General features: G+C 43.3%; 1 protein-coding gene across 3 annotated transcripts in view; it reads right to left on the reverse strand.

Annotated features, from left to right (window-relative positions):
- Positions 1-2,369: 2,369 nt before the first annotated feature.
- MTM1 (myotubularin 1) overlaps positions 2,370-27,604 on the reverse strand; it is a 94,722-nt gene continuing 69,487 nt past the window's right edge. For 2 of the 3 annotated variants that reach the window (XM_087859905.1, XM_045805102.2), the window contains 7 exons: positions 26,203-26,391; positions 22,229-22,414; positions 15,974-16,180; positions 14,884-14,976; positions 14,197-14,310; positions 10,215-10,391; positions 2,370-3,835 (listed from right to left, as the gene is read on the reverse strand). In XM_087859905.1, the coding sequence (XP_087716031.1) occupies positions 3,668-3,835; positions 10,215-10,391; positions 14,197-14,310; positions 14,884-14,976; positions 15,974-16,180; positions 22,229-22,414; positions 26,203-26,391 (1,134 nt within the window). In that variant the 3' untranslated portion in view covers positions 2,370-3,667. The remainder of the gene's footprint in view (positions 3,836-10,214; positions 10,392-14,196; positions 14,311-14,883; positions 14,977-15,973; positions 16,181-22,228; positions 22,415-26,202; positions 26,392-27,604) is intronic. The other variant, XM_045805103.2, reaches the window with a different exon arrangement.

The following is a 27,604-nucleotide window of genomic DNA, read 5'->3' on the forward strand; positions in this document are numbered from 1 at the left end:
GACATTTGAAGATGCTCTGCTGCTGGCTTTAGAGACAGGGGAACGGGCCACAGATCTGGGGAAGCAGGCAGCCACGAGAAGCTGGAGAAGGAAAAGGACTCTCCCCTAGGGCTTCCAGAAGGAACGCAGCCCTGCCGATACCTCGACTTAGGCCAGTGAGACCAATTTCAGACTTCTGACCTCTAGAACCGTGATAAGATAAATGCCTTGTAAGATAATCACCACTAAGTTTGTGGTGATTTCTTGTAGGAAACTAAGACATGAGGCAAGTGCTATTTTGTGCCATAAATCTTGTGTGTGCACAAGTGATTAAAATGCATTTTCTGAGAAAGGCCATTTGAACTGGAAGGGACCTTCAAGAATGTGAAGCCCATACCCTAGCTGAACAGATGGACGCTGAGGCCTCCTCCAGGCCTCCAGATCCATCACATCTGGGAGCTGGGAGGGCTTCATGCCTTTCATTCAAGAAGCAGTTCCAGAGCTCAGACGGGAGCCCAGGTCTCCACGCATCCCGACTAAGACAAGTTGGTGTGATCAGGCCCCTGAAACGAGGTGAACGACTGTCTTGTATAATTTACATGGAATGCACTAGGAAATGCAGTCAATTTCAGAAGCACTAAGTATTACCAGCTGTAAATGAGTAAGTTGTGTTGTCCAAAGCTGCTGGAAAACAAACCGTTAGGACCTAACAGTCATGTGTAAATGTGTAGCTACCCCACACGGTTAAATACATTATCGCCTTCGCAAATAAGGACTAATCCATGTCTGAATCTAAGCCTCATAAGGAAATGAGCATCCTTCGTTTTGCTGATCTTTCGTCTTCCAAATACATTTAATACAGAAGACTTTGCTAACAATTCCTTAATGAAGTTATAAGCCCACCCATTGATGTTGGAGGAGTAGACTCACTTCAAGTGTCGGTATCCCAGCACCGTGCTTTTAGTGAGTGATTCTGTGAGCCTCCAACAATTCAACGGCAATCTATTCCAACCGTATCTTCCTGCAGACGCACTAGTCCTCCTCGTTTGTGGGGTGCACATTGCACACATTTCTCACTTGCTTTGGGGGTCCCCTGTGCTTCTGCTTTGATGGCCACGTCCTGCAGTCACAGGTGTAGATACTGTGTGAAGAATTCCCATATTTAACAACATTCCTTTTATATAGTCCCGCTTTCGTCTAATGCCCCAAATGCCCCCAACAGCTGCCCGAATGACCGACACCACACGCCTACACTCGGCGGAGAGGGCTGCAGGTGAGGAGCTTACAGCCAGCTCATTTTGAGAGTTTTGAGTTTTATTCCTACCAAAAAAGCAGAAGGATAAGCTTCTGTGCATTATTAAAAGTAGATCAGAAAGTGCCAGGACCATATTTAGGGAAAACTATTATATTATCAAAAATATATATGATTCCAAAGTATTTGAAGGGCTGTCCCAGGAAGAGAGATGATTTTATTTCATTCCCGACGGCAGAGCTAAGGCTATTCACCGGGAACTCGAGAGATCCAGAATTCGGTGTGATGCCCGCGCACGATTGTTCCGATGCTGTGGGACTTCGGAGAAGCGGCACTCTGCTGGGCTGGAAAACGGGTAGCCCACAAGGCTGCAGTGAGGATTCAGCAAGCAATGTCTGAGGAAGAACCTTCGCAGAGTATCTCAAATACTCAAAGCTGTCAAAGATACACTTCATCTTTTAAGAGTCCTATTCAGATTTCCAAAAAATGGTTAATTTTAGTTTACTGCTAGAACTATTTAGCATTCTTAGAATGCACATAATTTCCAACTGGTTGTACCATTTGAAAACAATTTTGAATTCTTACCACAAGAGACACCAGGTCTGGCTTACTTCTGCCAACGTCTCACCCTCCCTTAACGTCAGCCGCTGTGTTCCGCACCCAGTCTGAAGCCTCACATCTACGTACCCTGGCTCTTTCGTGGAAGAAAGACAGCTGTGGCTTAAAATCGGCACCATTAATACACTTAACTGTCCCACATTGTTGCAGTTTTGGGAGAGTCCTGCAACGGTGCTAGGGAGACAAAGCGCATGTGAAGTAGAGATACCCCTACCCCCCCAACACACAGGTACATCCCTGAAAACAGAGTGCTATTTTAGTGAATACATTTATTACAGCAGGTCTTTAGTCATTATTGTCATGAAAACTTTTTCACGACATTTCACAAAATCCTTTAAGCTATTAGTATTAGCATTTTTCTTTTTAAGGAGTGACACTTTGTTAATTTATGAAATATTTACAGAGTTTACAAAAAGCAAGAGAATGTCTAATAAAATTTCTTATACATAAAAAATTTATACATGATACTACTGTATTCAAGATGTCTTATTTGGTAGACCAATTAAGCTATGACATAAAATAATTTACAAAGATATATTTAATCTCTCTTAATTCATTGAAAACAAAACCATATTAGCTATAAATAGTCCTTTACAAATCACCGTAAAACATTAATTGTTTTAACTCTAGCCTTAACTTTTACAAATATACTTAACTAAGTGAATTAGTTCAGATGTCAAATAGAACTGCACTTGAAACTTCATTTACCACTAGTACTACTACAAATACAAAACAAAAAAATGAAAAAAAAAACCCTCCCCAAAAACCTGAAAAAAGCAAACTGCCGGGTACATTTCAAGTAAAAATTTGTAGAACCAATTTAATGCACGATTGGGGGGAGGGGCATCCAACACCATGTAAATTGAAATACAATACTTTCAAGAATACGGTCAACAAATGTACATCTGCGGCTTTTATTTCAAAGAACGACGCTCTAGCAACAGCTCATACATCCAGGATGGTGAACCCTACACTTCGGCAGAGAAGCTGGTCTGACTAGAGCGACGTTTGCGAAAACATTCACCGAAGCAGCATAACGCCCCCGACGTCCTCACACAGTGCTATGTAAGGGGTTTTCCGCAACCTGAAAACGGGTCAGAATTTTGGGCAAGCTCATGGAGGAACTCAGAAAATAGAACTGGCCAAAAGTTAAAAAAAAAATCAAATCCTATTTGGGCCCCATCAGTATAATATAAAAATACGCTCCTCTTGAAAATTAGGGGAAAACACTTCAGATTGCAAAATTTCAAAATAATGAAAAACTCATCTACACAAGCTATTTTTCTTTAAGTCACCCCTTACGATGGCATAAAGTTTGGCAATTATTTAAACACCTTGCTTTTGGATGATGCCTCAGAAGATGAGCTCGATTTGGTTTTGGCAATAACATCTTTCACACTTGGGCTCGTTTTACTCCAAAGCAACTATCAGAAGCAGCCTAAAGAAAATCCAGTTCACAAACATATTTTTTCACTTAACTTTAAAATAATGTCATCCCAATTAAGCCCACAAAATACATATTGTATACACAGTATTTCGAAAGAGGTAAATTCAATTTAAATTTTATCTTTCAAAAACTGTTCTTGAAAGGTGTCCGGATTTTCCAAAACCCCATCTTGGCTCGTTCTTCTGATTGCCCTGTAGACACTAGTTTTCTTGTAATATGTATTCTAGAAGGCACATATTCAAGAGTTTAAGATTATGTTAGTTCAAGTTCTACACGGAGGCAAATATTTTAATCTACTTTGTACAGAGGCCCCAAATGAAAGTCAACTATCTCCTTTATCCAGAGCTCTAACGCGGCACCGGGCTTCCCTCTCAGAAGTGAGTGTGCACGTGGGGCATCATCTGTGAAGGACTGGAAGGTGAAGGTGAGGGATCGGAGAGCTTGGCTGAGCTGGCGAGCTGCAGTTCCTCGAGCCGCTGTATGTATTCGTCACGCAAGGCCAAGAGCTCCACGTACCGCTGCTCCACTGGATTGGGCTGCTGGAAGGAAGCACAAATGGGCGTTACGGCTTTCCCAGGAAACCCTTGTACTGACCTTTAATGCACGGACGTCAAAAAGACTGAAAAGTACAAAGGGTAAAACACCCAGCTCTTCGCCACCAAGAAATAAGCTCATGTACACACTGCCTCACATTTGCCTCGCATATGCCTCTCCATCTTTTTAAGGTTAATCAACTCAGACACGGCTCTGGTCTCCTGTGTCCCCCGGCCCCAGGTCCACTGTCGTCTTTCATTCCCAGAGGCAACAACTCTTCTCAAGCTGGCATGTGGCCTCCTTTCCTGTGCAGATTTATGATAACTTTTCCTATACGTATCTGGAAACAAAATACACTACTATTGTCTGTCTTGTGAAAGCTGACATTAATGGTGGTAGTCTGTATTTATCGACTGGCATTTTGACCCCTGTTTCTGAATTCCATCCCAGTTGAATCCCAGTGAATGACTAAAGCACAGTTGATCTCTCCACTCCCGCACTGACGGATACCCGAGCACGTCCAGTGCTTCCTGCCACTACGCGCCATGCTGCACTGTCCTGGGACACATCTCCTCGTGCACATATGCCCATGGTTCTGGAAGGCAGTTTCCTGGGGGTGGGGGTGGGGATGGGGGCTGCCGGGGAGGACAGTATGGTCTCTTTAGCTTTATCACATGCCGCCAAGTTGTTCTCTGAGGGGCGGTATGATGTTATATTCCCACTAGCGATGCGTGTCGCTCCACGTCCTCAGCAGCGCTTGGGATACAAGAGTAATTTTTTTTTTGGCCTATCTGGTGACTATAAGGTGGCATCTCATGGCAGCTTTAGTTTGCGCTGTTCTGCTCTGGCAGCCCTTTTCATGTGCTATTGCGCATGCTAACTCATAGCCGCGAGCCACAGTGCCGAGGCCCGCTAGCCTCGGGGGGAATCTCGGGTCTGCTCCCCACCAGCTCCAGGACTTAACCTGACTGCCTCCATTTCCCTACCAGCGCAGTGGGAATAAAACCAGGGTGGACCTCACGGGGTTGTTGCGAGAGTGAAGTCCGCCAATGCAGTCAGTTCTGCTATACTGCCATTGCCTTCATTGCTGCGTGGGGTCTCGGGGCAGTACAAAGGTTAGGAGTCATGCTAGAACAGAATGTGATTCTCCCCAGCATGTGAACTTTTTCAACTTTTGTACTGATGTACAAATTACAGACAGGAATGTGTACAAATCTCAAAATGTTCAGCTCGGTGAGCCTTTACATAGATGTACACTAATGTAATCACCCACCCAGGCCAAGGCACACGATAGGACAGCCCCCAGAAGACTCCCTCATCAGTGTGTTTTGAGGTGATCAAAGGCAAGCTCCTAGAAAGCTTGAGAAGCGTATGAAGACATTAAGAAAAAGGCCAAAAGTCTACAGAAGTGCATTCCTTCGGCGCTAGTGGCTTCTGGAACCATCCTGCTTTCCACCACGTTAGACCAGGAGCCCCAACATGGAAGCTGAGGAGACCATGCGCTGAGGAAGCAGGCCGCACCCTGTCCTGGATCCGTAATGCGGAGGACAGCGGGCTGTCAGAGCCTCGAGGAGCACGCAGGAGCCCTGGGGGTTAAGAGCATGTATGAGCTTCCTGGGGCTGCGGTAACAAATGAACACAAAACGGGGGGGGGTGCTTAACACAACAGAAGTGTATTTTCTCACAGCTCTGCAGGGCAGAAGCCTGAAATCAGGCCGTCAGCAGTGCTGTGCTCTCTCTGGAAGCTCCAGGGGAGGCTCCCTCCTTGCCTCTTCCAGCCTCAGGGGGCTCCAGGCTTCCTTGGCCTGTGGCGGCATCCCTCCCACCTCCTCTGTGTTCACAGGGCCTTCTCCCCACAAGTGTCTGTGGCTCAAATCTCCTTCCATTTTCTCATTTTCTCTTATAAGGACACCTGTCACGCAATGTAGGGCCCACTCCAAATCCAGGAGGATGGCATCTTCAGATCCTTAACTTACTAACATCTCTAAAGGCCCCTTGCCCAAATAAGGTCCCATTCCCGGGCTCAGAGTGGACATGTCTTTTGGGGGGACACAATTCGACCCACCACAGGCTGCCAAGGAGTAGTTGACAGACACCGGGTAAAAATGCCACAGACATGTGACAGTGCCCATGTTTCTAGTGGCACTGGTGTTTCTTTTTCTTTCTTTCTTTAAGATTTTATTTTTAAGTCACCTCTACATCCAATGTGGGGCTCGAACTCACAACCCTGAGACCAAGAGTTGCATGCTCTACTGACTGAGCCGGCCCGGGGCTCACGCCGGTGTTTTCTTTAGAGCTCTGGTTACAAACGTCCACAGGTCGAAAGAGGTCTCCTCCTTCCTCCTAATCCTATTCTTCCTGTAAGCCTTGTTTCTTTACTGTGACTGCAGAATGTGAAGTTTTTCAGAAAGGCACATGTAGCATTAGAACAGGAAAGCTCGGGGGCACCTGGCTGGCTCAGTCGGTTAAGGGTTTCCTGGGATCAAGCCCCGCATCGCATTGGGCTCCCTGCTCAGTGGGGAGTCTGCTTCTCCTTCTCCTTCTGCCCTCCCTGCTTGTACGCTCGCTCTCTCTCTCTCTCGTACTCTCAAGTAAATAAAATCTAAAAAAAGAAAAAACAGAACAGGAACGCTTGGTAGAGTGCGTGACACCCAGTAGGTGCTATGCACAACCTGCTAATGTCTTTTGTCCATTTTTCTCTGTGTATTCAGCTGAGGGCAGCCACTGTTCCCTGCACTTGGGATCCATCAGTGAACAAAGGAGGCCTGTATCCCCATTTTTATGGCATTTCCCTTCCAGCAGAGGGAGACAGACAAACGAAGAATACCACAAGTCTGAGTTACAGGGGGTGTTCAAAGGTGAGGAACACTCTGGAAAGAAAACAGAGCAGGGTAAGCTGGGTAGGACTGGCGGGACGCTGCATCAGGCCTTGGAAACTACTGCAGGGACCTGGGCTTTGGTGCCGGGTGAGGTGAGCGGCTACCGGGACAGTTTTGAGCAGAGGGGCGGTGGGACCTGGGATGTGCTTTACAAGGACCGCTCTGCCTACCATGTTGAGAACAGACCAGAAGGAAGGAAGGAAGGGTGGAAGTCAGGAGTCTGGCTAGAAGGCTAGGCAGCACCACATGGTCCGTACCAGGCCAGCAGCGGGACGACTGGTATGAAGGATCTGGGCTCATGTGGGTTTTGAAGGCTGAGTCCAGCAGGCTCTGCCGACAGACTGCATAGGGAGTCAAGAGGGCTCCCCGGATTTTGGCCAGAGTGACTACGATGGAGTTGCCAAGAACGAAAATGGGAAAGAGGGCAGGAGGAACAGGTTCTGGGGGCCATTTTAGACATGTCCACTTTGATGTGCTGTGCGAGGATGGCTTACTATTGTCGGTCCATCCTCTGCCCTATGCATCACCTACCGGGGCTTCCCCCACCCCCGCATGAGCTGTCTGCTTCTGGGCTTGACCCTTGCAAAGAGTGGGGCAAGTTCTTCCTTGATGTTCTCCTCCGAAATTGTCCTGGCTATTTTTAAAATTTCCCTTTTTTCAGATGACTATTAGAATCAGCTTGTTATTGTACCAGCAAGGACAATTAGACAAGAAAAAGGAATCAGAGGTAAAAACCATTTTTGTAGATGACAAGGCTGTATAATTAGAAATCTCAAGAGAGTAGACTGAAAAATGATTCAAAATAAAGAGAATTCAGTCTAGTGATGGGTACAAAATATCTAGAAGCCATTAGCCTATAGACAAACACAAACCATTTAGAGGATACAAGGAAAGAGTCCAAAAGGCAAAATCACAGGAAATGAAGTTTAAAGTCAAGTGGCTGCAAACGCTACAGCCCAGCCTCTCCCTTGGGACCGAATGTGAAGTCGAGCGCGTGCTCAGCACAGCACACAACTCGGGCCAGAGCTAGCTATGGAAGTACCTTGGCCTTCAAACGGTTTTGAGTCACATTCCTTTTGGAGTTCCCCTCAGAGATGACTTAAGCACCACACAGGTCAGTCCGTTCCTATCTGACTGTCCCTGTCCTCATTCTTTGGCGAGCGCTGTGCAAAGATGGGAGCTAGCCAGTGCGAGCCTGTTTAACAGCTACAGGAGTGTGGTGGCTCCCTGACCGCCCAAGGCCTCATTCAGCCTTGTAACAGGACTCACTGACTACTTTGGGCGTGAGCAATTCCTTCATATTAATACGTGCACCAAATTGGCTTCCCAACAGCTCTTTAAATGTAATAAGCACTGCTCTTTCCATCAACTCCGCTGAGTTTTTATGTCGCAGCAACGGTTGGTGGTTTTTGCTTTTAAAAAGCACACTAACCCTTCCTCCTTCTAGGCCAGAGCTCATTAGAGGGACAGGCTGTATCTGCTTTTGTATCTTTCAGTGCTGCTAGTATATTGCAGTGCTGTGAATGCGACAGGGACCCAGTAATCGTTTGTATACCAACTGGGCCACACAATTGAACAATTTAACTTTTAAGTGGTTAAGTATATCCCTTGAGGTTTACATTTTAATGTAAAAAGTCCTATGTGATCAGATTTAAATCTATTTGTGTATGAAATAATGTTCTACAGGAGTTCTTTAAGGAAATGTAATGCATTTAATTCACACTTCCATTATGATATTTCTCCCCAAGTACTATCATCACCAGCTTATGGTCCTAGACACCCCTGTTAGCCTGGGAGCTTCAGGGGCCAGAGATGACCTCTTCTTAATCTCTGCCCCCCCACCCCCACAGCCTGGAAAATACAAAGACATGTGTAGTACCCTCCACATTCAGAAAATCTATAGAGAAAGGGTAAGTTACTTTCTTTTTTGAGTAAATTTCACAGATCATAATACAGACCAATTACTGTCTCAAAATAGAAACCTCTATCAAAAAAATGTGTGTTCCTATCTGGCCTAGTTCCATTTTTGCTAAGTTCTATAAAAATAAGGGGGTAGATACACTGTAGTAAGTTATTCTAATGATGTTTCTTCCTACTTGACTTGTCACACAGTTATTACCTTTATACGTTCAGAAATGAATTGCTCTAAATTCCTTGAATTTTAAGAATTTTTTTCAAGTATAAATGGGCGAGGGGAGATTAGAGAATCTGTACAGAAATTGGCGATACTTTCTAATTACAAATGTTTTTTAGAAAAAAAGTCACAATAAATACAGAAAAGGATCAATTTATAGCAGACACTGCACATCTATATAATTTTTTTTTTAATTAGAAAAGGAACATGTCCTCTGTAACAGCAGTTGGAACCCTGGCAAAATTCCCATTTCTTCTTTACTTGATATTCCAAAGGCTAGAACTACTGCTAAATAAATTCCCTCACTGTGCTTCCTAAATCCCAAAGTAAACAAGGGAGTGCTCTCAAGCCCTGGGATCTGTCACTTTCCGAGAGATTACAAATTTCCACCATTACTGAATTGCAGAAGTCTTTCATGTGAGCAGCAGAGACCTTGAAACGAGAGTGCCAGCTTGAAGCGGGCATTCCCCAACGGGAAGAGAGGGCACAGCCTGGCGTGCAGCCAGCTGCCTGAGTGGGGTAAACAATCTAAGAGACAGACTGCGGCGCCCGGGACCTGCTGTTGCCCCGCGATTTCTAGCAGGATTGAAGCTGGCACTTACGCAAGACTGGCCTGCCTGTGAGAGCAGGTAGTCCACCGTCCAAACCACAGGAAAATGCGCAAATCTTTACAAAAGAGCAATGAATATTTATAGTGCTTAAATCCCAAACTGCAGACACTTCTGAGCCCTTACACACAGGCTGCGTTTCTCTTCTGATTTTGGATGGAGTGGGGGGTGGAAGAATGGAAAGCCCAAGTGTGACTTCAACAAAATGTGGACTCTTTTGCTTCAAAAATCATTGTTTCCCTTTTTGACTGATAAATGGCCAACTGAATGTACTATCCACTGACAGATCAATTATCTTTATTTTAGAAGTAAAGATCCTCAGTGAAATGCACCCTGATGTTAGCTCACCCTGTACATACACCTGAAGCAGACAGAAGAAAATGTTTTGTTTCCTTGAAGGATCATCTAAGTCTAAGTCACTGGAAAGAATTTTCTTATTATGTGTAACAATGTCCACTAATTGAAGGAAATCCTTGGCAATCAAAACTCAAAAATTTTCCAGAGCTTCCAATCAGTTTACATTTTAGTAAAAAAAAATTACATTATTTATAAGAATATAAGCTTAACACCAATCAAAATAAGTGGCTTAGTAATTAAAGACATTTTTAATTTAAGTTGCATTTGAAAGCAAGTTTGATTTTTTTTAGTCCATTTCCCCCCTCATAATATTTAAAAAAAAAACCCACTACCGAGTAACATTATCTAAATCCAGAAGTCATAATCAATAGGCATCACTGCCTTTTAACAATGTCACTTCACTTACTTGTTGCTTGATTCTGGGGTTCCATCTAATGTAGTAATTCACCCAAAGTTCCAAGTGACGCATACTGGCAACTGGATATAAAACTCGATTGATTTCTTTAGTATAGAAGGGATTTTTGAATTTGTCCTTATTACTGTTTATCAGTGACCATAAAGATACCGTTCGTTCTGTAACTTTCTATGGAGAAAGAGAAAGTAGAAAGCCTAAGTAAAAACACACAAGTACACAAATCATTTTTCAGCCCATAGCAATACAGTTGAGCCTCAACTTGAATCACACATTTACATTATCCCCATAATAGCTCAAAAAGCCTCATGGGCCAGTGAGTGCTCAGCTGCCACTTACTGATATTTGCATGGGTAATGGCCTAGCTCGAGAGCCGCTACTTCTGCCAGAAGACAGAGGTGCAGGACGCTGCACCATTAAATGCAATTCACTGACCTAGGATGACTATTCCTGGCTAGGTAAAACACCGATGAACAGACGGGCAGCATGCTCTTTGTAATTCAGCAGAAAGAAAAATTATCATAAGATCCCGTCAGCTTTCTTCATTTTTGTATTTGTTAGAACTGTAAAATCTTAACCTGTGCCTGCTTGACAGTAGTATCTAGATATAAAGTTTTTTAGCCAACCATCCAGATGTTCAATCTCTATCATACTAACGTGCAGATATTTGAAAACACCTGAATAAGTGACTTCACTGTATCTTTACTTTCTCATTTGGTGTCCATCATCTCATACAGATATTCACATTTTCATTGTTTATTAGAGAAGTTTTTTTTAAAACAATTTTGGGCATAAACTAGAAAAAACCCCAAAGCTTGGGAAATAAAAGGTACAATTATGAAAATTACCGAAGGCAGACTTTGAAATACCTCCCGGTAATGATTTCAATAAGAAAGGACCAATAAGCTAAAACTGGAAGCTAAAAAGAACAGCTTGAAATGAGTGACTGAAGAAACGTCTCTAACATAATATTTCACTAATGTGAACAAGAAATATGGCAGCATAAATTTGTCTTCCTTGGAATCCACTTAAAACTTCATTCATTTGTACCTTTCCGATGCCACAAGCTACACTGTGTTGTGTTCATTTGCAGGCTTGCTTTTATTTTTATACATGCACATAGTTTAAAAAGTCAAATAACCTGACCAGGTTTGAAATGAAAAAAACAACAGCTCTCTCTCACCTCCCCACAAGCAACTGTGTTTGATATTTTAAACTGATTTATTTGACTATCTGGTACTTAACCTCCACGTCTCTGAATAATATGCTTTCTTTACTACTCAGGGGGCTCTGCAGCTATGGGCACTCTCTCTCTCTCTCTCTCTCTCCTGCCTCGTACTCCCAGCATGAAGCAGAGCTTTCATGAGACTGACATTTACTGTTTGGATCCCTATGATGAAACAAATGCTACTCTCAGGCAGGTCCTGCAGTCCCTTTCAGTGATTTCTTCTTCCACATGAATTTTGTTGTCTTCCCTTGATTTAACAACTGTTTATTCTGTGTGCTAACTTTTCTTGGCATTTATCATTAATTCAACCCCCAACTCTTCCTCCAACATCTCAAACTTGTGTCAAGATACTCAGCACCTCCAGCACTCCCAGTTCCTCCTCAGAGGAAAGCAAGCCACACTGCTTGCCCCTGCACCTCGTGCCCGGCCCGCATCTCTGATCTCCTTTCTGTTTCACCCGAGCATCCCTGTTGTCTCTCTCTGAGCTGCAGCTGCTGCTTCCTGAATTCCAGTCTTCTTTCTTGTTTGCATGGAGCCAAACCTCCAATAGCTTCCAGAGAAAGGGTTTGGTGTGGGAGGGAACTCTTGAGGCCATGCATATCTGAGAATATCTTTGGTTTACCTAAACATCTGGTTGACAGTTTGGTGGCTAGAGAATTCCAGGTTGAAACTATTTTCCTTTAAAATTCTGAAGGCAATGCTCTACTGACTTCCAACTTCCGATACTGCTATTGAAGAATTTTGCCTTCTTGTTCTGTTTCTTTGCAAATGACCCATTCCTTTTCTCTCTGAAAGCTTGAAGGATCTTTTCTTTGTCCCTGGTGTTCTGAAACTCCACAAAGATGGGCGTATTTTTGTCCACCATGCTTGAGCACTTGGCAGGCCTTTCAGTGTGGAAACTTATGTACTTCAATTCTAAGAAATATTCTCAAATTATTTCAGTGATTTCCTGCTCTAGGGTCTCCCCATTTTCTCTTTCAAGAAGCCCTATTATGTGGATACTGGATTCTGGGAGTGGTCTTCTAGTTTTCTGATCTTCTTTCCATCGTCTACCTGTCTTTAGCACTCTTTCTGGGAGATTTCCACTTCATCTTCCAACTCTTCTTCTGAGTTTTTAACTTCTTTTCATTTCAAGCTGTTCCCTGATCTCTACATATTCTTTCCAAGCAATATCCTGTTATTATTTCACGGTACCAACATTTTCTTATCTTTCTTGGGATATTTGATGCTAGCTGCCTGTCTGTGTCTCTCCCCTCCCTACCTGGTAACCATTTTCTCCAAGCTGCTTTTCTTCCTCCAGAGTGGAGCACTGAAGAGCCGACTGGAAGCTCTGGGACCATGAGGCTCGTCACCGTGAGGGGAACCCTGGGTGTTGGTATCTTTTGGTCCTTCCTCTTAGGCTAGTCAGTTTCCCCAGGGATGATTTTTTTAAATTGAGGTGGGGTTCACGTACCATAAAATTCATCATTTTAAAAAGTCTACAATTCAGTTCTGCCACCACCACCTCTCTCAAGTTACGAGAGATCTTCGGCACCCCAAATGGAAACCTCATACCCACTAAGCAGGCATTCTGCATCTCCCCTCCCTCCAGCCCCCGGCAAACACTCCTCTGCTTTCTGTCCTAATGGCCTTGTTATTCTGGACATTTCCTAGAAATGGAATCATGCCATCTGTGAGCTTTTGTGTCTGGCTCCCCTCGCTGAGCATGTTTTCAAGGTTTGTCCACGCTGTAGCATGGGTCCCAACTTCCTTCCTTTTTACGGCTGAATAATAGTCCAGCATATGGCTGGGCTGCATTCTGTTTATTCTGCCATTAGCAGATGGACCCGGGGTTGTTGCCACCTTCTAGCTCTTTGAACACCTGTGTGTGAGTTTTTGTTTTAACTCCTGTTTTCATTTTCCTTGGGTATGTGCCTAGGAGTGGAACTGCTGGGTCATCGGACAACTCTCTGCTTAGCTTTGTGAGGAACCGCCAGACAGTTTTCCACAGCAGCCACGCCACTCTACATCCCCGCCAGCAGCGTATAAGGGCTCCGTCTTCTCCCCCAAACCTCACCAACAGAGAAGGTTCCTCCGTGCTCCCACGCAGAACATAAGGACCTGCTGCCAGAACGCTGGGAGTCAGTAGGGAAAGTGAGCTGGGGCCCTCACAGCCAGCTCCTGTCCATTCACCTCACCTTCTGATGATACTCAGGTCCCCAGCCCGGAGAGCCACTCTTGTGTTCTCTTGAGAAGAAACCTCTGTCAGAGTCCTCAGCTCCAGAGAAGAGGGGACAGGGTCTGGGGAGCTAACTGCTTATTCCAAACAGAACTTCAGGTTGTCTTATCTTTCCCCCTTCACCCCAGAACCCGAGTCATCTGGGGCTCTATGTGATGCCAAGTGCGCTGCTTCTTGGCTTCCTTGCTGCTGGTCTGAGATTCTGTCTCTCAAGCTAAGTTATCTACAAAGTTTTCAGCTTCCAAAATTTGGTTGCTATGTCTCCTTTCTCATCTTCCCTGTTCTCGTAGGTTTATGCCTTTAAAACAATGCCCTTTCCTGACATTTTTACGGTGTTTTGGGAAGGAGACCTTATATACCTTTAAAGTCATTCCTACTCTCTGAAGGCAAAGTCAATGTCTTACCCCTGCAGTAAATAGCAGACACTCAATAAACCCTCTGCATTTCCCATAAACCAAGCTATATATTTTTTTTTTATTTCATGGGAAGACTAGTCACATTTAACTAAAAAGATTAGCATTTCCACTCACCTGTTTTTCTCGAACAGATTCACAGTTGTATAAGAAAGTACCAAACCGGCAACTATACAGATGATCCAAAATTGTAATCAAAAATCGTTCGTTGAATTCAAAAGCTGTAGGGAACTAGACAAAAACAAACACGCCAACAAAGCACGAAAACTTGGGACTGATCTTTTATAGACTGAAAAGAGGTGCATACATGAGGCCACCTTGTAGGCTTTCAGGAAGGCCAGCAGAGGCTGCCATCTGCTCACGCCCTACAGCTCATTTCCTGGTGCTCAGCACAGGACAGAGGAGTTTGAAGGAGTGTCAGGCAAAGGAATCAAAGGAAAACAAGCTGATTTTCTGGGTTCTCCTGAGCAGGGTACAGGGTAGTTTCATCACTGACGGTGTCTTATGTACACATGCCTTTATGTACACAGAGGGAACGGAGAAGACAACTTGGAAATGTCAATTCCATGAGGAGAGAGGATACAGTTAAATATTGCATTTTTAAAAATCGCACGCATAAATAGTAGCGAGAATAAAACTGTAAGCCCCATGTACCCATCGCCCAGCTCCAACAATGACTTACATAGGGCCAGACTCGTTTCGTCTCTATCTCTGCCCTGTATACTATGAGGCAAATCCCGCGCATTAGATCAATATACTTAAACGTGAAGTCAAATGTAGTTTTATCTTGTACATATCCCTTACCTGTTTTGACATCTGCCACACACAATCAATAAACTGGAGAAAAATAGGAGATCGGTCAGCGTCGGCATGGTTTTTATCACCATGACCTATTCTCTGAAATGAATGGATGAAGACGATTTGTTTTCATTTATGGGTACAAAACTGAGAAAGCACATATAACCTACAAAATGTGACAATACAACCTATCAATCCGCTTTCCAAATGCCAAGTTTCTCAGATAGTAAATGGTGTATGTTTTTCCTTGGCAATATAGAAATGTGCAAAGGTTCTGAAATAATGGAAATCAAGTATAAGCATCTATAACATCCCAATCCAAGCGGCAAAGCATCATCGCATTCACAGCTATTTCTACCAGCAGCTGCAGGTAGACCGGGCCAGCTCGGCCTGTAGTTAGGTTAGCTAAGGGACCAACCCTCAAGTCCGAAGCCTTGAAATCATATCCAAAACGGTTTGGTTATTAGTAAGTGAAGTTCCTTCTCTCTGACAAATAAGACAAAAGCCTCACCATTTATTTTTATTAACAATGATTCTTTCTGCTTGGAAATGTTATGCTTTCCTCCCTCTGGCCCTCCCCCTGCTTGTGCTTGTGTGTGTTCTCTCTCTCAAATAAATAATCAATCTTTTTTTTTTAAGGCTTTTTCAAAGGATATCTGGAAACAAGACCTGGAAATATAAATTTTAATAGGTTCTCTTAATTTTCAAAATGTGCCTCAGAGAATCATCATCATCATCATCATCATCATAAAGGCCCGACTAAGAGTCTAGCACCTCTGTGAAGTGTATCTGGCTCTAATGGCTATAATAGCAGCTGAGAAAGAATGGTCATCCTATCTTCCTTCTTTCACACAATTTCAATTTAAACATTTCTACGCAGGCTCCTGGTAGGACTTTCAAGTCAAACTGTAAATAGTGCAGATGGATAAACCTGTCTCCTAGAACAACTTTCACTACCCCCAAGGAATTGCACACACTTTTCATCTGACTCCTCAGATTTTCTTTTCAAAAGCAAATATATAGCTTAACAACTAGTCTTTCAATTTCAAATGGCAGTGATGTGACATTTAAGAAGTAGGCTTTATTGTTCACTTACGGATGCAAATTTGTGTCCAAAACTTATCCATTCTTTTTGAACCAATATTTCAAACCCCTCGATGCTCCGATAGTAACTGTCCAGCATCAGCATGGCCAGGGACGTCAGCTGGGCGGTCCTGTCCCACCCGTCGCTGCAGTGCACGAGCACCGAGCTCTTCCCTGAAGAAACTTTGTCTGCTACTTGAATGGCTCCCGTCAAAACAAGCTGGCAAAGAAAAATGTGCGATTGATTAGTAGGTAGCTGGAAAATACAGCTGAAATTTGCAAGGATCGTTTTTAACCCCAGAAAAGGTCATGTTTTCAAAAACTGCTACTGTCTGTAACAGAAAGACTTCTGCAAATGGAACAGCAGGAGCTGTGGGGCCTGCTGGTCTTCCTCTGGGGCAATGCCGTTCCAGTGAGAATAGTTATTTAAAAAAAAAAAAACAACAATGCACACAAAGCCGAACTGCATTTCAAATTCATTTTCGTGCATGTGATTACGTTAAGGTACTGCGGGCTGTCATAGCCAACTACCACAGCCTGTGGCTTTACCAACAGGAATGTATTGTCTTGCTAAAAGTCCAAGACCAACGTGGGGGCAGGGCCAGGCTCCCTCTGAAGGCTCTAGGGAAGGACCTGTTCCAGAAATTCTCATAGCTTCTGGTAAAGTTCCCTGACTTGTGGCAGCAAAATTCCAGTCTTCACATGGTGTTTTCTCTGTGCCTGTGTCTCTGTGTCCAAATTTCCCCTTTGCATAAGGACACCAGTCTTACTGGATTAGGGGCCCACCCTACTCCAGTATGACCTCATCTTAACTCATCGCATCTGCAAGGACCTTAGTTCTTTTTTTCTTAATTATAATAATATTTTTTTTAAAGATTTTATTTATTTATTCGACAGAGATAGAGACAGCCAGCGAGAGAGGGAACACAAGCAGGGGGAGTGGGAGAGGAAGAAGCAGGCTCATAGCAGAGGAGCCTGATGTGGGGCTCGATCCCATAATGCCGGGATCACGCCCTGAGCCGAAGGCAGACGCTTAACCGCTGTGCCACCCAGGCGCCCCTATAATAATATTTTTTATTATATTATATTAGTCACCATACAGTACATCCCTGGTTTTTGATGTAAAGTTCCATGATTCATTAGTTGCGTATAACACCCAGTGCACCATACAATATGTGCCCTCCTTACTACCCATCACCAGCCTATCCCATTCCCCCGCCCCCCTCCCCTCTGAAGCCCTCAGTTTGTTTCTCAGAGTCCTTAGTTCTAAAAAGGTCACACTCTGAGGTACTGGGGGGGTAAGGGTTTCAGTACATGAAATTTGGGGGGAGGGAATTCAATTCAACCCATAGCAGTGATCATTTTAGAAAAATCACTGGCCCAAAAGATCCAGTCTAGATCTTAAAGGCCTGATATAATGGAAATCACCTTCTAGCCTTTATTATTTTTTTTACCAACTACTCTTTATTGAGTACATTCCATATAATAGGCATATCAATACATATTTTACAAGCACTTTATTATTTATCAGTTATGACAGTCCAATATTTTGTTACTGTAATCTCCTTTTGCCATTGAACATAGTAAAGATGTTCACATACTGGGAATTGTGAAGTGGCTCTTTGAATTTTACGAGTGAGATAAAATCCACCTCACTGGTGAGATACAGTCATTTCAGTATGAACAGGCAAATTCATATATCCAGACTCACTCTAAGTTTAAGACAACTCTTTTTTTTATAATATTTTTTATTATATTATGTTAGTCACCATACAGTACATCCCTGGTTTCTGATGTAAAGTTCCATGATTCGTTACTTGCGTATAACACCCAGTGCACCATGCAATACGTGCCCTCCTTACTACCCATCACCGGCCTATCCCAATCCCCCACCCCCCTCCCCTCTGAAGCCCTCAGTTTGTTTCCCAGAGTCCATAGTCTCTCATGCTTCATTCCCCCTTCTGATTACCCCCCCTTCATTCTTCCCTTTCTTCTCCTACCGATCTTCCTACTTCTTATGTTCCGTAAATGAGTGAAACCATATGATAATTGTCTTTCTCTGCTTGACTTATTTCACTTAGCATTCTAGCCTTTAAATTGACAAAATATGAACTCTTCTATGGCTCGTAAATAGAATACTCAGGTCAAGATAAATTGATGGCCTTCTAGTAAACCTTTGAGACTTAGAAATACTACTAAATGTATGTATACAAAGAGTTATTGCTAGGATGTCCTTTTTGGATGATTTAGGTATTTATGGAGTTATCCCTTATGACGCAGAGACTTTACCCAGCAGGAGTGTGCAGTTTGATAAGACTGCATAAACACATACAGCCGCACAGGCATCATCACAAGCCAGCTGCAGAGCGCTTCCATCACCCACGAAAAGTCTCGTGTGCCATCTGAGGTCAACCCCGGCTCCCACCCTCAGGCCCCAGCAGCCACTGATTTGTTTTCTGTCTCCACAGTTCTGCATTTTCCAGAAATGCCCTCTAAATGGTATCATTTGATAGGTGGTCTTCTTTCACTTAGCATCACGCTTGTAAGGTGCACGCACGTTGTAGCCTGCATCGGTACGTCCTTCCTTTTTACAGCCAAGACGTATTCCATGGTATGGACAGGTCCCATTTAATTATCCACCCCTTCGCTGATCGACACTGGTTATTTCTAGCATTTGGTTACCATGAATGACGCTGCTGTGAACTTTTGCACACAAAGATTTGTAGGGACTTAAGTTTTCATTTCTCTTGGGTAAATACCAAAGAGTGAAATGGTTGGATCATTCAGTAAATGTATGTTTATTAAACTTTTTAGGAAACTGCTCAGTTGTTTCCAAAAGTAGTTGGACCATTTCACATTGCCACTGTCAGTGTATGAGGACTCCATCTCTTCATGTGCTCATCGGCCATTCACGTACGTGAAGCCATTTCTGGAGCTCCCCAAAACCCAACAGCTCTGCAACAGTCACGTATTATGCTTGTTTTCACGGACTGGAGGCAAAGTCAGACTAAGTGAAAGATCTGGTATAGAGAAGTTTAAAGACACGTACTTTTGGTTAGGTTTTGAAACTTGATTTACTTATTTTTTGTAAGTAAGCTCTACGCCCAATGTGGGGCTTGAACTCATGACCCCACTATCAAGAGTCACACACTCCACCGACTGAGCCAGCCAGGCGCCTCTGAAGATACGTACTTTCGTTATTTTGACATAAACAGTAACTGCAGATAAGTGGACAAAGTAGTGCCGAGAAGGACAGGTGAGGGGGCCTGACGCCACTACAATTATTCGTACAGAAGTCGTTGCTTTTAAACTGACTAGAGCAGCTTCCGCTCCTTAAGCATTTTAAGTATCTCCTCAAACTCTGTTTACAATTTTAATTTGAGGCACTTCTGAAGAAAGGGCTGTTGAGCAGCAACGGTAACGCAGCAGATCACACGGATTCAACTTCAGGAAGCCGAGCTGCTGGTCGCACAGAGGGCGACTTCACTCCAGACACTTCCCTTATCACGAAAAAGGGTTGCAGTCTCAGCCTGTTATCTTTCAAAATACTAGATGTTTTCCAATAAAGTATGAATCCCACCATTGCTTCTCGACAGGAATGCTGCTAGTTATCTAATGAAATGAAATCAGATTTTCAAAATCATCACAGGAAACTGTTAAATAATCAGATGGACTTGTGACTGGCGGCGGGGGGAGCAGTATGTGGCACGCTGGCTCAAGGGCCTGAGGCCTGGGTTTGAAACCTCCTACCACCACTTTTGACATGTCACACACTGAGCCAGTCACAGAACCGTGGTTCCTTTCTCTTTGAAGCAAGGGGAGAAAAGGTATCCCCACCACAGCTTGTCTTGGCCTAAAAGAAAGAATCCCCATAAAGTGATGACACGGGGCATGGGTTCAACGAATGCTGGCTGCCGGCTAGCCGCCTTCTAAGAAAAACAAAATAACAGGTCCCTTTCAAACAGGAAGGGCTATAGGGCAGAGTGCTGAAAAGGACAGAAAGAAAACGTAAGCTCCAGAAACCACAGAGACATTCTACCCTGTTGGGGCTCCGCTGATGGACTAGAATGAGGATACGGGACATATGCCAAGGCAGTGGTGGTCTCCTCGCTTGCAAAGCTTGCCCTGTTTTGCACAGAGTGGTGGGACCATTTCGCCTGAATGCAGATTAGTGGTGGCCATGCCATGTGTCTATCAGCAGTCCTGGGGCTGCAAAAGAGTGTGCGAGGCTGAATAACGGGTCAACCAAAGATGTTCAGGTCCTAGCCCTTGTAAATCTGTGAATACTGCCTTGTATGGTAACAGACTTTGCAGGTAGTATCAAGATAATGACTTTGGGTTGGAGGTGTTATCCTGGATTACGCAAGTGGGCCCTAAATTACATCCCATGTATTCTGGTAAGAAGGAGCAGAGGGAGACTTCAAAGACAGAAGGCAATGGGATCACAGAAGCAGAGACTGAAGCGATGTGGCCATAGCCCAGGAATGCTAGCAGCCACCTGAAGCTGGAAAAGGCAAGGAACAGATTCTCCCCTAGAGCTTCCAGAAGGAGCACAGCCCAAATGTGCCCCCCACCTCCAATTCCCACCCGATTTTCAAGGTCCAGCTCAAGGCTACCCATATCTCCACTCCCGTCTTCTACCACGATGTGACTTATGCCCGAGAAGCCCTGAGTCAGAGGTCGTTAACGTATCCATCTGGGCTCCCCAGTTACACCTGGCCTCCTCAGAGAACACTGACAGTTTCCTTCATTTCTTTTGTATCTACCTCTCTTTGGACAAACCTATAAAAATTTACAGGGGCCTTTTATAGCATTTTCCATATTCTGTAGGTCCTAACTTCCATACTGCATCTCACGCAGATGGCCTTGACTAATTTCCTCAGATATCTGAGCCATTGAAGAAGACCTACTTCTGACCAGTCTCTCTCCTATCTAGCTCAGAGTAGGAGTCTACGCTTCCCAAGTAGGCCTCACCCAGGCATGTTCCTGGGCTTTTGTCCAGACTGCTTCATTCTCTAGAATGGGTCTCCTCATGCCTTCTGCTTTCAAGCCCCACCAAGTCCCAAAGGCCCTGTTCCTCCCACTGCCCTTGCCATGAAGTCTTGCTGGCACTTCACACACTGCACCGTGGAGCATTAGCTTTCTCGTCACACGTGCATGTCACCTCTTCAACCGTACGAACCTCCTTAAAGGCAGGAAGTACGTCTCATACCTTTTTCCATTCATAGGGTCTAGCACGATGCTTTGCCTTATAAGAGTGCGATACTTTCTAAAAATAAACATTTTATTTTAGGGTAGTTTTAGATTTAGAGAAAAGTTATAAAGGTACTAGAGAAAGTCTGCATATACTTGACCCAGTTTCTCCTATCACAGACACTCCATGATGGTATATGGTGAATTTGCCACAACCTGTGAACCAATACTGACATGTTATTAAATTATTAATAAACTTACTAACTTATTTTTAATAGAGTCCATACTTTATTCAGGTCTCCTTAGTTTTTACCCAGTGTCCTTTTTCTAATCCAGGATCCCATCCAGGACCCCACATTACCTTAGCTGTTACAATTAATTGGTTTTGCCATTCATTTTTGAGAGTGACAAATTAAGAAAAAAATGAAAGTTAGACAGGCCAAATAAAAATATGATTCCTATCAAATTTAAAAGTAAAATTTGACTAGAAAACACTTTATATTATTATTCCACTTATTTAAAGTAGGCTTTTTGTTTGTTTACACAACAAAACGGTACTTTCTAAAGGTGTTACTTCCCTCAGATAGCTTCAAGTACTTTAAAGACTGGAGGTTTTTGATGCTTTTATCAAGATGAAGGACTGAACATCAAGATGAAGGATTGAACATAATCGAAGCACAAAGTTCATTCTTGAAAGTAAGTCAATTTGAGATTAGTTTCAATATAAACAATCTGTCCCTAGGTCCTTGAGGGTCATACCCAGTAACAGTGGATAATAAATTGGCTGTTTCTAAACAAACCCGCATGAAAGACCGAACTTACTTACTACTGACAAGATGGAAACTGACATCTCTACAAACTCTCAAACTGCTCTGGAGTGATGCTGTGAAATCTTTAACCTAGGGGAAGCTATTATGAAGAGGTACAAAACTGTCAAATGTAGAACTCTATACGACAAATATCGCATCTCTCACTGCTCAATTTTAAAATTGAAGGAATGAAAAAAGATTCCTGTTCCACTAAAAAAGGACTTCCTTGTTTAGATGCGTACATCTTTTTTTCAAAATATACTTGCCTTGATATGTTCTAACCAATGAGTAGACTCCAAACTGGACAACCAGTGAGATTCTTCCACATTAGGATAAACAATGTCTTTGACTTTTTTTAAAGATTCCCGCATAACATGAATGTTATGGATGTCTAAGAAGAAAAGTTCGGCGTTATGATATGCGTCATCACTTTCATATCCTCCTCCTGTTGCCTGAGAAACAGCAAGACATACAAACAGTCAGTTGGGTTTTCTATTTCATCAGTAACTCACACAAATATTTCAAGTTATTGGTCCTCAACCTAAAACCTTCCAGCTTGGATGCATTGATTGACGTGACCTGACTTCCCATCCAACACTGAGCTTCGAAAACATCAGTCACTCTGAGCTCGAAAGAAACCAGCCGGCTGGTAATTTCCTGGGGATCTGTATTTGCAAGAAAAAAATCACTTGAAAATGTTCCATAATTACTAGCTCTTCTTCTGGGTCTGGAAAGGCAAGAGCGGTTCTCAAGGGTCCTTTTCCTCTATCGATTTTGTAGCAGCACTCTTCGGCAGCAGGGGCGGGGGGAGCGGCACTGACTCTAACAGCGCTCAGCTTCAGCCCCTCTTTGCTCTGTGATTTGAGGCAAGGCACTCAACCTCTCTGAGCCTCAGTGTTCCCTCCTACAGAACAGGAGATAGCACTGGGTAGGCTAAACAGGATTAAAAGGAGTCATACTAACACCAGCTGCCACTTAGCGAGCCCCCGTGATGTCTTGCTTTACATCATTTTATCTAATTTTTACGGCAATGCCACCAGATAGGTATTCCTATCCCCATTTTGTCAATTAGGAGAGATGCTATTTAACTTTCCCCGAAGTCACACAGTCATCAGAAGTCCAAGTGCCTGAGTTCAAGGCCCAGACCTTTTCTAGTGTACCATGACCACCTGTATGCCATGCAAACACCAGGGATGAAGAGCTGCACTGTGCCGAGAAGGCCCTCAAAGAGCAAAAGGTTTCAAGCGGAGACAAGCTGGTCATCATCTAACAAGGCGAGGAGCAACTTGCCAGGGTAGGCATTAGTTCCCCTTCCCGGCAGGGTGAAGATACCCATTTTCCATGTAAAGCAAAAGAAATGGAATGGAAGGAACCTGGTGGCATTCTGCTTCATGTTTTAAAATGCCATGGAACATGTGGCCTCTGGCCCTTTAAGAAAAAGTTAAGTAATTCAGAGACTTGCCAAGAAAGCAACTTCTCCAAGCTGAAATGGAAGGGGAAGACATTGGACAAATGTGCTGTTGCTACATTTTGCCTCTTTTCTTATTTATTATAATAGAAAGAATACCTAACCTGTAACTCAGAACAGAAGGGCCAATGCATCCTATGGTTTTTTTCCAGGGTTAGTCACACAGGTTTCCTGCGAGATAGAAGTAACGTAACCACCTGAATTTCAAACCTAAAGACCTATGTACAAGCCAAAGGTCTTGGTCTTCACAGACTCCAGGTAAGAAAATAGGTTTTATTTAAAAATATATTTTTAAAGCTTGTCACAAACAGCATTAAGTAGACAATACACATTCAACCTTGCTGTTTTGTAAAAAGTTATTAGCTAATGAATAAACAGATGAGCCCTATTTTCCTCTTCTTGGTTATCCGTGCCTCAGGGTATAAACACCTGGTGGCTCTGATCAGAGGCCGACAGAGGTGTTCTTGTCCACCTGGCAGTCACTTCCATAAACTCCAGGCACAAGGCCTGGGAGCAAATAGCAAGCCTAAGTTTTGCCAGAGCTGAAAGCCTCCGATGCAATGACAAGTCACCCTCCCATGGATGACCTGCTTCTTTACCCGGTGTGGGTTTTAAATAGTTACAGTGATTTTCAAAGACATTCTCAATGCTGGAGTTTCTTTCGTAAATAATTGAAGATAGTATGCAGAAAAATAAAAAGCAAAACATACTTATTGCTCCTTGCCAAAGCAAAGACAGACATTAATGCAGCTCCACTTTAACTCATAACAGTGGACTGCTGCAAAATTGAAGTCGCCTGGTGCTAGGGCTTATCTATGCCTGGGTTTTGTCTGTTTACTCTACAATGGTGTAATGTTGCTTATTACCTGGGGGGGGGTGTAAATTTCTAAATATCCGCAAGGGAGGAACGATCAAGTCTAAAGAGAACACAAGTCAGAAGGGTAAAAATCAATTAGCCAAGCACAGATTAAGTTCCCAAAAGTTCAAATTCTCCATCTCTGCTTAGTTTTGAAGTCTTTTCAGTTTCCTTCTCTTCAACAAAAAGGAACAACCCTGATTATCTAGTACAACGACATAAAGGTTCAAGGGCCTGTTGCTATGGATATAGATGACTAGGGGAGAGACAGCTGAGGGAGGAGGGAACGGGAGCTTGGTTTTTAAAGAATGCTGCAGAGATCTTTAAAGCCTAGGTTTTTTCCCTTAATTTTTTCCTTCCCTTCATTCCTAAGAGCACTAGTAACACAGGCATATTTCCTGAGTGTTAAAAAGGCATTCAATAAATCTATGGCTGGGAAGCTGGAGGGAAAAAAAAAGATTCTACTGCTCTCACAATAAGCTTTAAAGTTATATGATGAAGGTAATCATTTTATACATTTTCGTATTTTAAAATAATCTTTCTAAATACCTCATTTTAATGTTACATCTTATCTATTTCAGGCTAAATATATACATGCAAATATTGCGTTTTATACACGTTTTCAACTCTAAAATATATATATGAGGGATGGAACAGAAATATCTAACATTACAAATAATGCAAGAAGATATTCATCTTTAGACTTAATTTCCTAAATGCTTTACTTCTACTTCCTAATTTACTCATCGACAACACTTCCTGATTGTTTTACGTATAATTTCAAATCATCTCCATTACTGAAACAAAAATCAACTGCAATGACAGAGAGCTGGCCCAAGAGCACACGGGGAGCAGAGCGGACTCCACAGATGTGAATGTGTAAGACGCATGATCCGTGTGCAAATAATTGTGAGCAGAGCCGGAAACGACGCCGTTTTTACACACTCTTCCATTTAGGAAGCTGCTGCATCTCTCTGTGCTACTTGAGGACTTGTTGGGCTTTCAGGTTCTTGTCTTGTGCTATGAATAATTGAAGATGCCAGAAAAGTGACCTCGGGATAAGCAAAGTATTCACGATGATGAAATTGAAGCCTACAGCTGATGAGAAACAGGAAATCTGAAAGGCTGAACAGTGGTGAGCACCTCAGGGCAGGCCCACTGCGAGCACTTGCAAGTGGCAGCTGGCAGTAATGGGAGAGCAAGAAACGAAACAAAAAGGAGAAGTCGAATGTAAAAAGCATAATAATCCGGGGCTGTCCAGTGTACAGGCAAACGACCTTATACCATGGAAGCTTCTGAAAGCAACGCTATCCAGTCACCGATGTTCACAGTGATGACCCCGATCCACTTGGGGGCACTCGGCATACTCTGCTTAAGAAGGCCAGGAAGACAACGGAGACGGATTTTCTTTGAAAACAATAACATGGTGTGCGCGTGACTCTAAAATCCATGTACAGAGATCTACTCACTTATTGAATTATCTTCTATAAATTAGAAGACCCACTCATAAGGAGAGTGAAGAGACCATCTGGATAAAGCTACAGATTGAGGATTTTAACAATTCTGGCGCCGCACAACGTACTCCTCGTAGATGCTTCAGCACTGTGTACATCAAGAGGGTTCAAGAATAGCTTAAAGGGCTGCAAAGAGACTCCAGCTTCCGCCAAAATTGAAGTTCATTACAGTTCTATACTCACCTAATTCACCTAAAGGTTATTCTCATTACTTTCAAGACCAATTTTGTGATTAAAACGACTTCCTACCTCAGCAAACAAGTTTTTTCCCACTTCAACTAAGTTGAACTATTAATGTAAGCCCGTGTGTTGACACACCATGCAAAAACATTTACGTGAAGCATGGCACGCCACACATAAGACAAGCCAAGTGTCAAGACAAGTGTCACTAAATATACTCACCTTGTTGGCCACTGCATTTACATTGGGTCTTGCATCATAGATTGTGAGTTTAGAAATTTGTCTGTTGGTCTCCCTGATAACATCGAGATACTTCTCATCATCTTTATTCCGTTTACCACTCATACCAACAAGGGGCTGACTGCAACGCACGATGACCGTCTTATTTTCTGGATGAATCCATGACAGCACCTATGATGAGTTCAGAAACTTTAAGCTATCGAGAAAAAAACAAATCTCAAGACCATTAGAAATATAAAAAAAATAAAGCACTAACACTCATGATGAAGTGAGTCTGATTTGGCTAAAATGGAATACTTGCTCACCTGTGATTTCACGGTGTGTGCCTAGCAACACACATTTAATGATGACTATTCAGAGACAACTAGAATAACCAATTGTTTTACTAGTCTTTTTTTAATTAGGACCACATCTCGTAGAGGTTAAATGCTTACCTAAAAAAAAAAAAGCTCTATCACTTAAAGGAAATAAAAAGCTTCTGATACTACTTCAGTTCTGTAGCCTGCCCCGGATTTCTCAGACAGAAACGAGCTTTAGCAAGAAGTGAGACGTAAAAGAAATCACCGCTGTTACAATGTGTTTCTATACCAACTCACTTCTAAAGATCATCTCCCCAACAGTCTTAATTCTAGAATATCACACAGTGGGGAGAAAAACCCAAGGGAAGCAAGGGGAAAAAAAAGCTCTCAGGATGACTGCAGAGCTGCCAGAGTTCCCACAATGAAGCTTGGAGAGCTGCGCTTTGCACACAAGCCTAGCACGGGGGCTACCTGGTTTCCAAGCTCACGGTGCAGGAGAAACAACACCTGTAATACAATAAAAACTGTAGAACTATCCACTTTAAGTGGGTGAATTGTTTGGTAGGCAAATTAGCTCTCAAAGCTGTTAAAAAAAAAAAAGGGGGAGCCAGGAGGTGAGCGTGGTGGGCAATAGTGTGGGCTCTGGGGGAGGAACATCTCTGCCGTGGCTGTAATCTGGGCACGGAGCTCACAGCCTCTGTCCCTCCCCTCTCCTCCTTCATCAAATGGGGGGGAATATGACTCCATGGCCCCGCTGGGAGGGTGATCGAAGAACACATGTAAAGTACATTCCAGGGACAGGCCAGGTGGCCTGTGAAGTCAGATATGGAAAACTGTGAAAAGCAGATACAAGAACCGAAGAAGCTCACTTAGTACAAGGCCAAATGCACTGTCATCTCTGAAGTCACCCCCTCCATGATGATAAATGATAAGCACTGATGTTCATAAAAACTTATGTGCATAATAGTGACAACAGGTTAGTGAGAAAAGATTATACGATGGCGTGAATCAATACTCATTCACTGAGTCTTTGCGCCATGCCAGAGACACATAAAACAACACCGTGGCCCCTAAGAATCCAAAGG

This window comes from Ursus americanus, chromosome X (assembly GCF_024610735.1).
Source record: "Ursus americanus isolate L20-20 chromosome X, mUrsAme1.1.p, whole genome shotgun sequence".
Lineage (NCBI taxonomy): Eukaryota > Metazoa > Chordata > Mammalia > Carnivora > Ursidae > Ursus > Ursus americanus.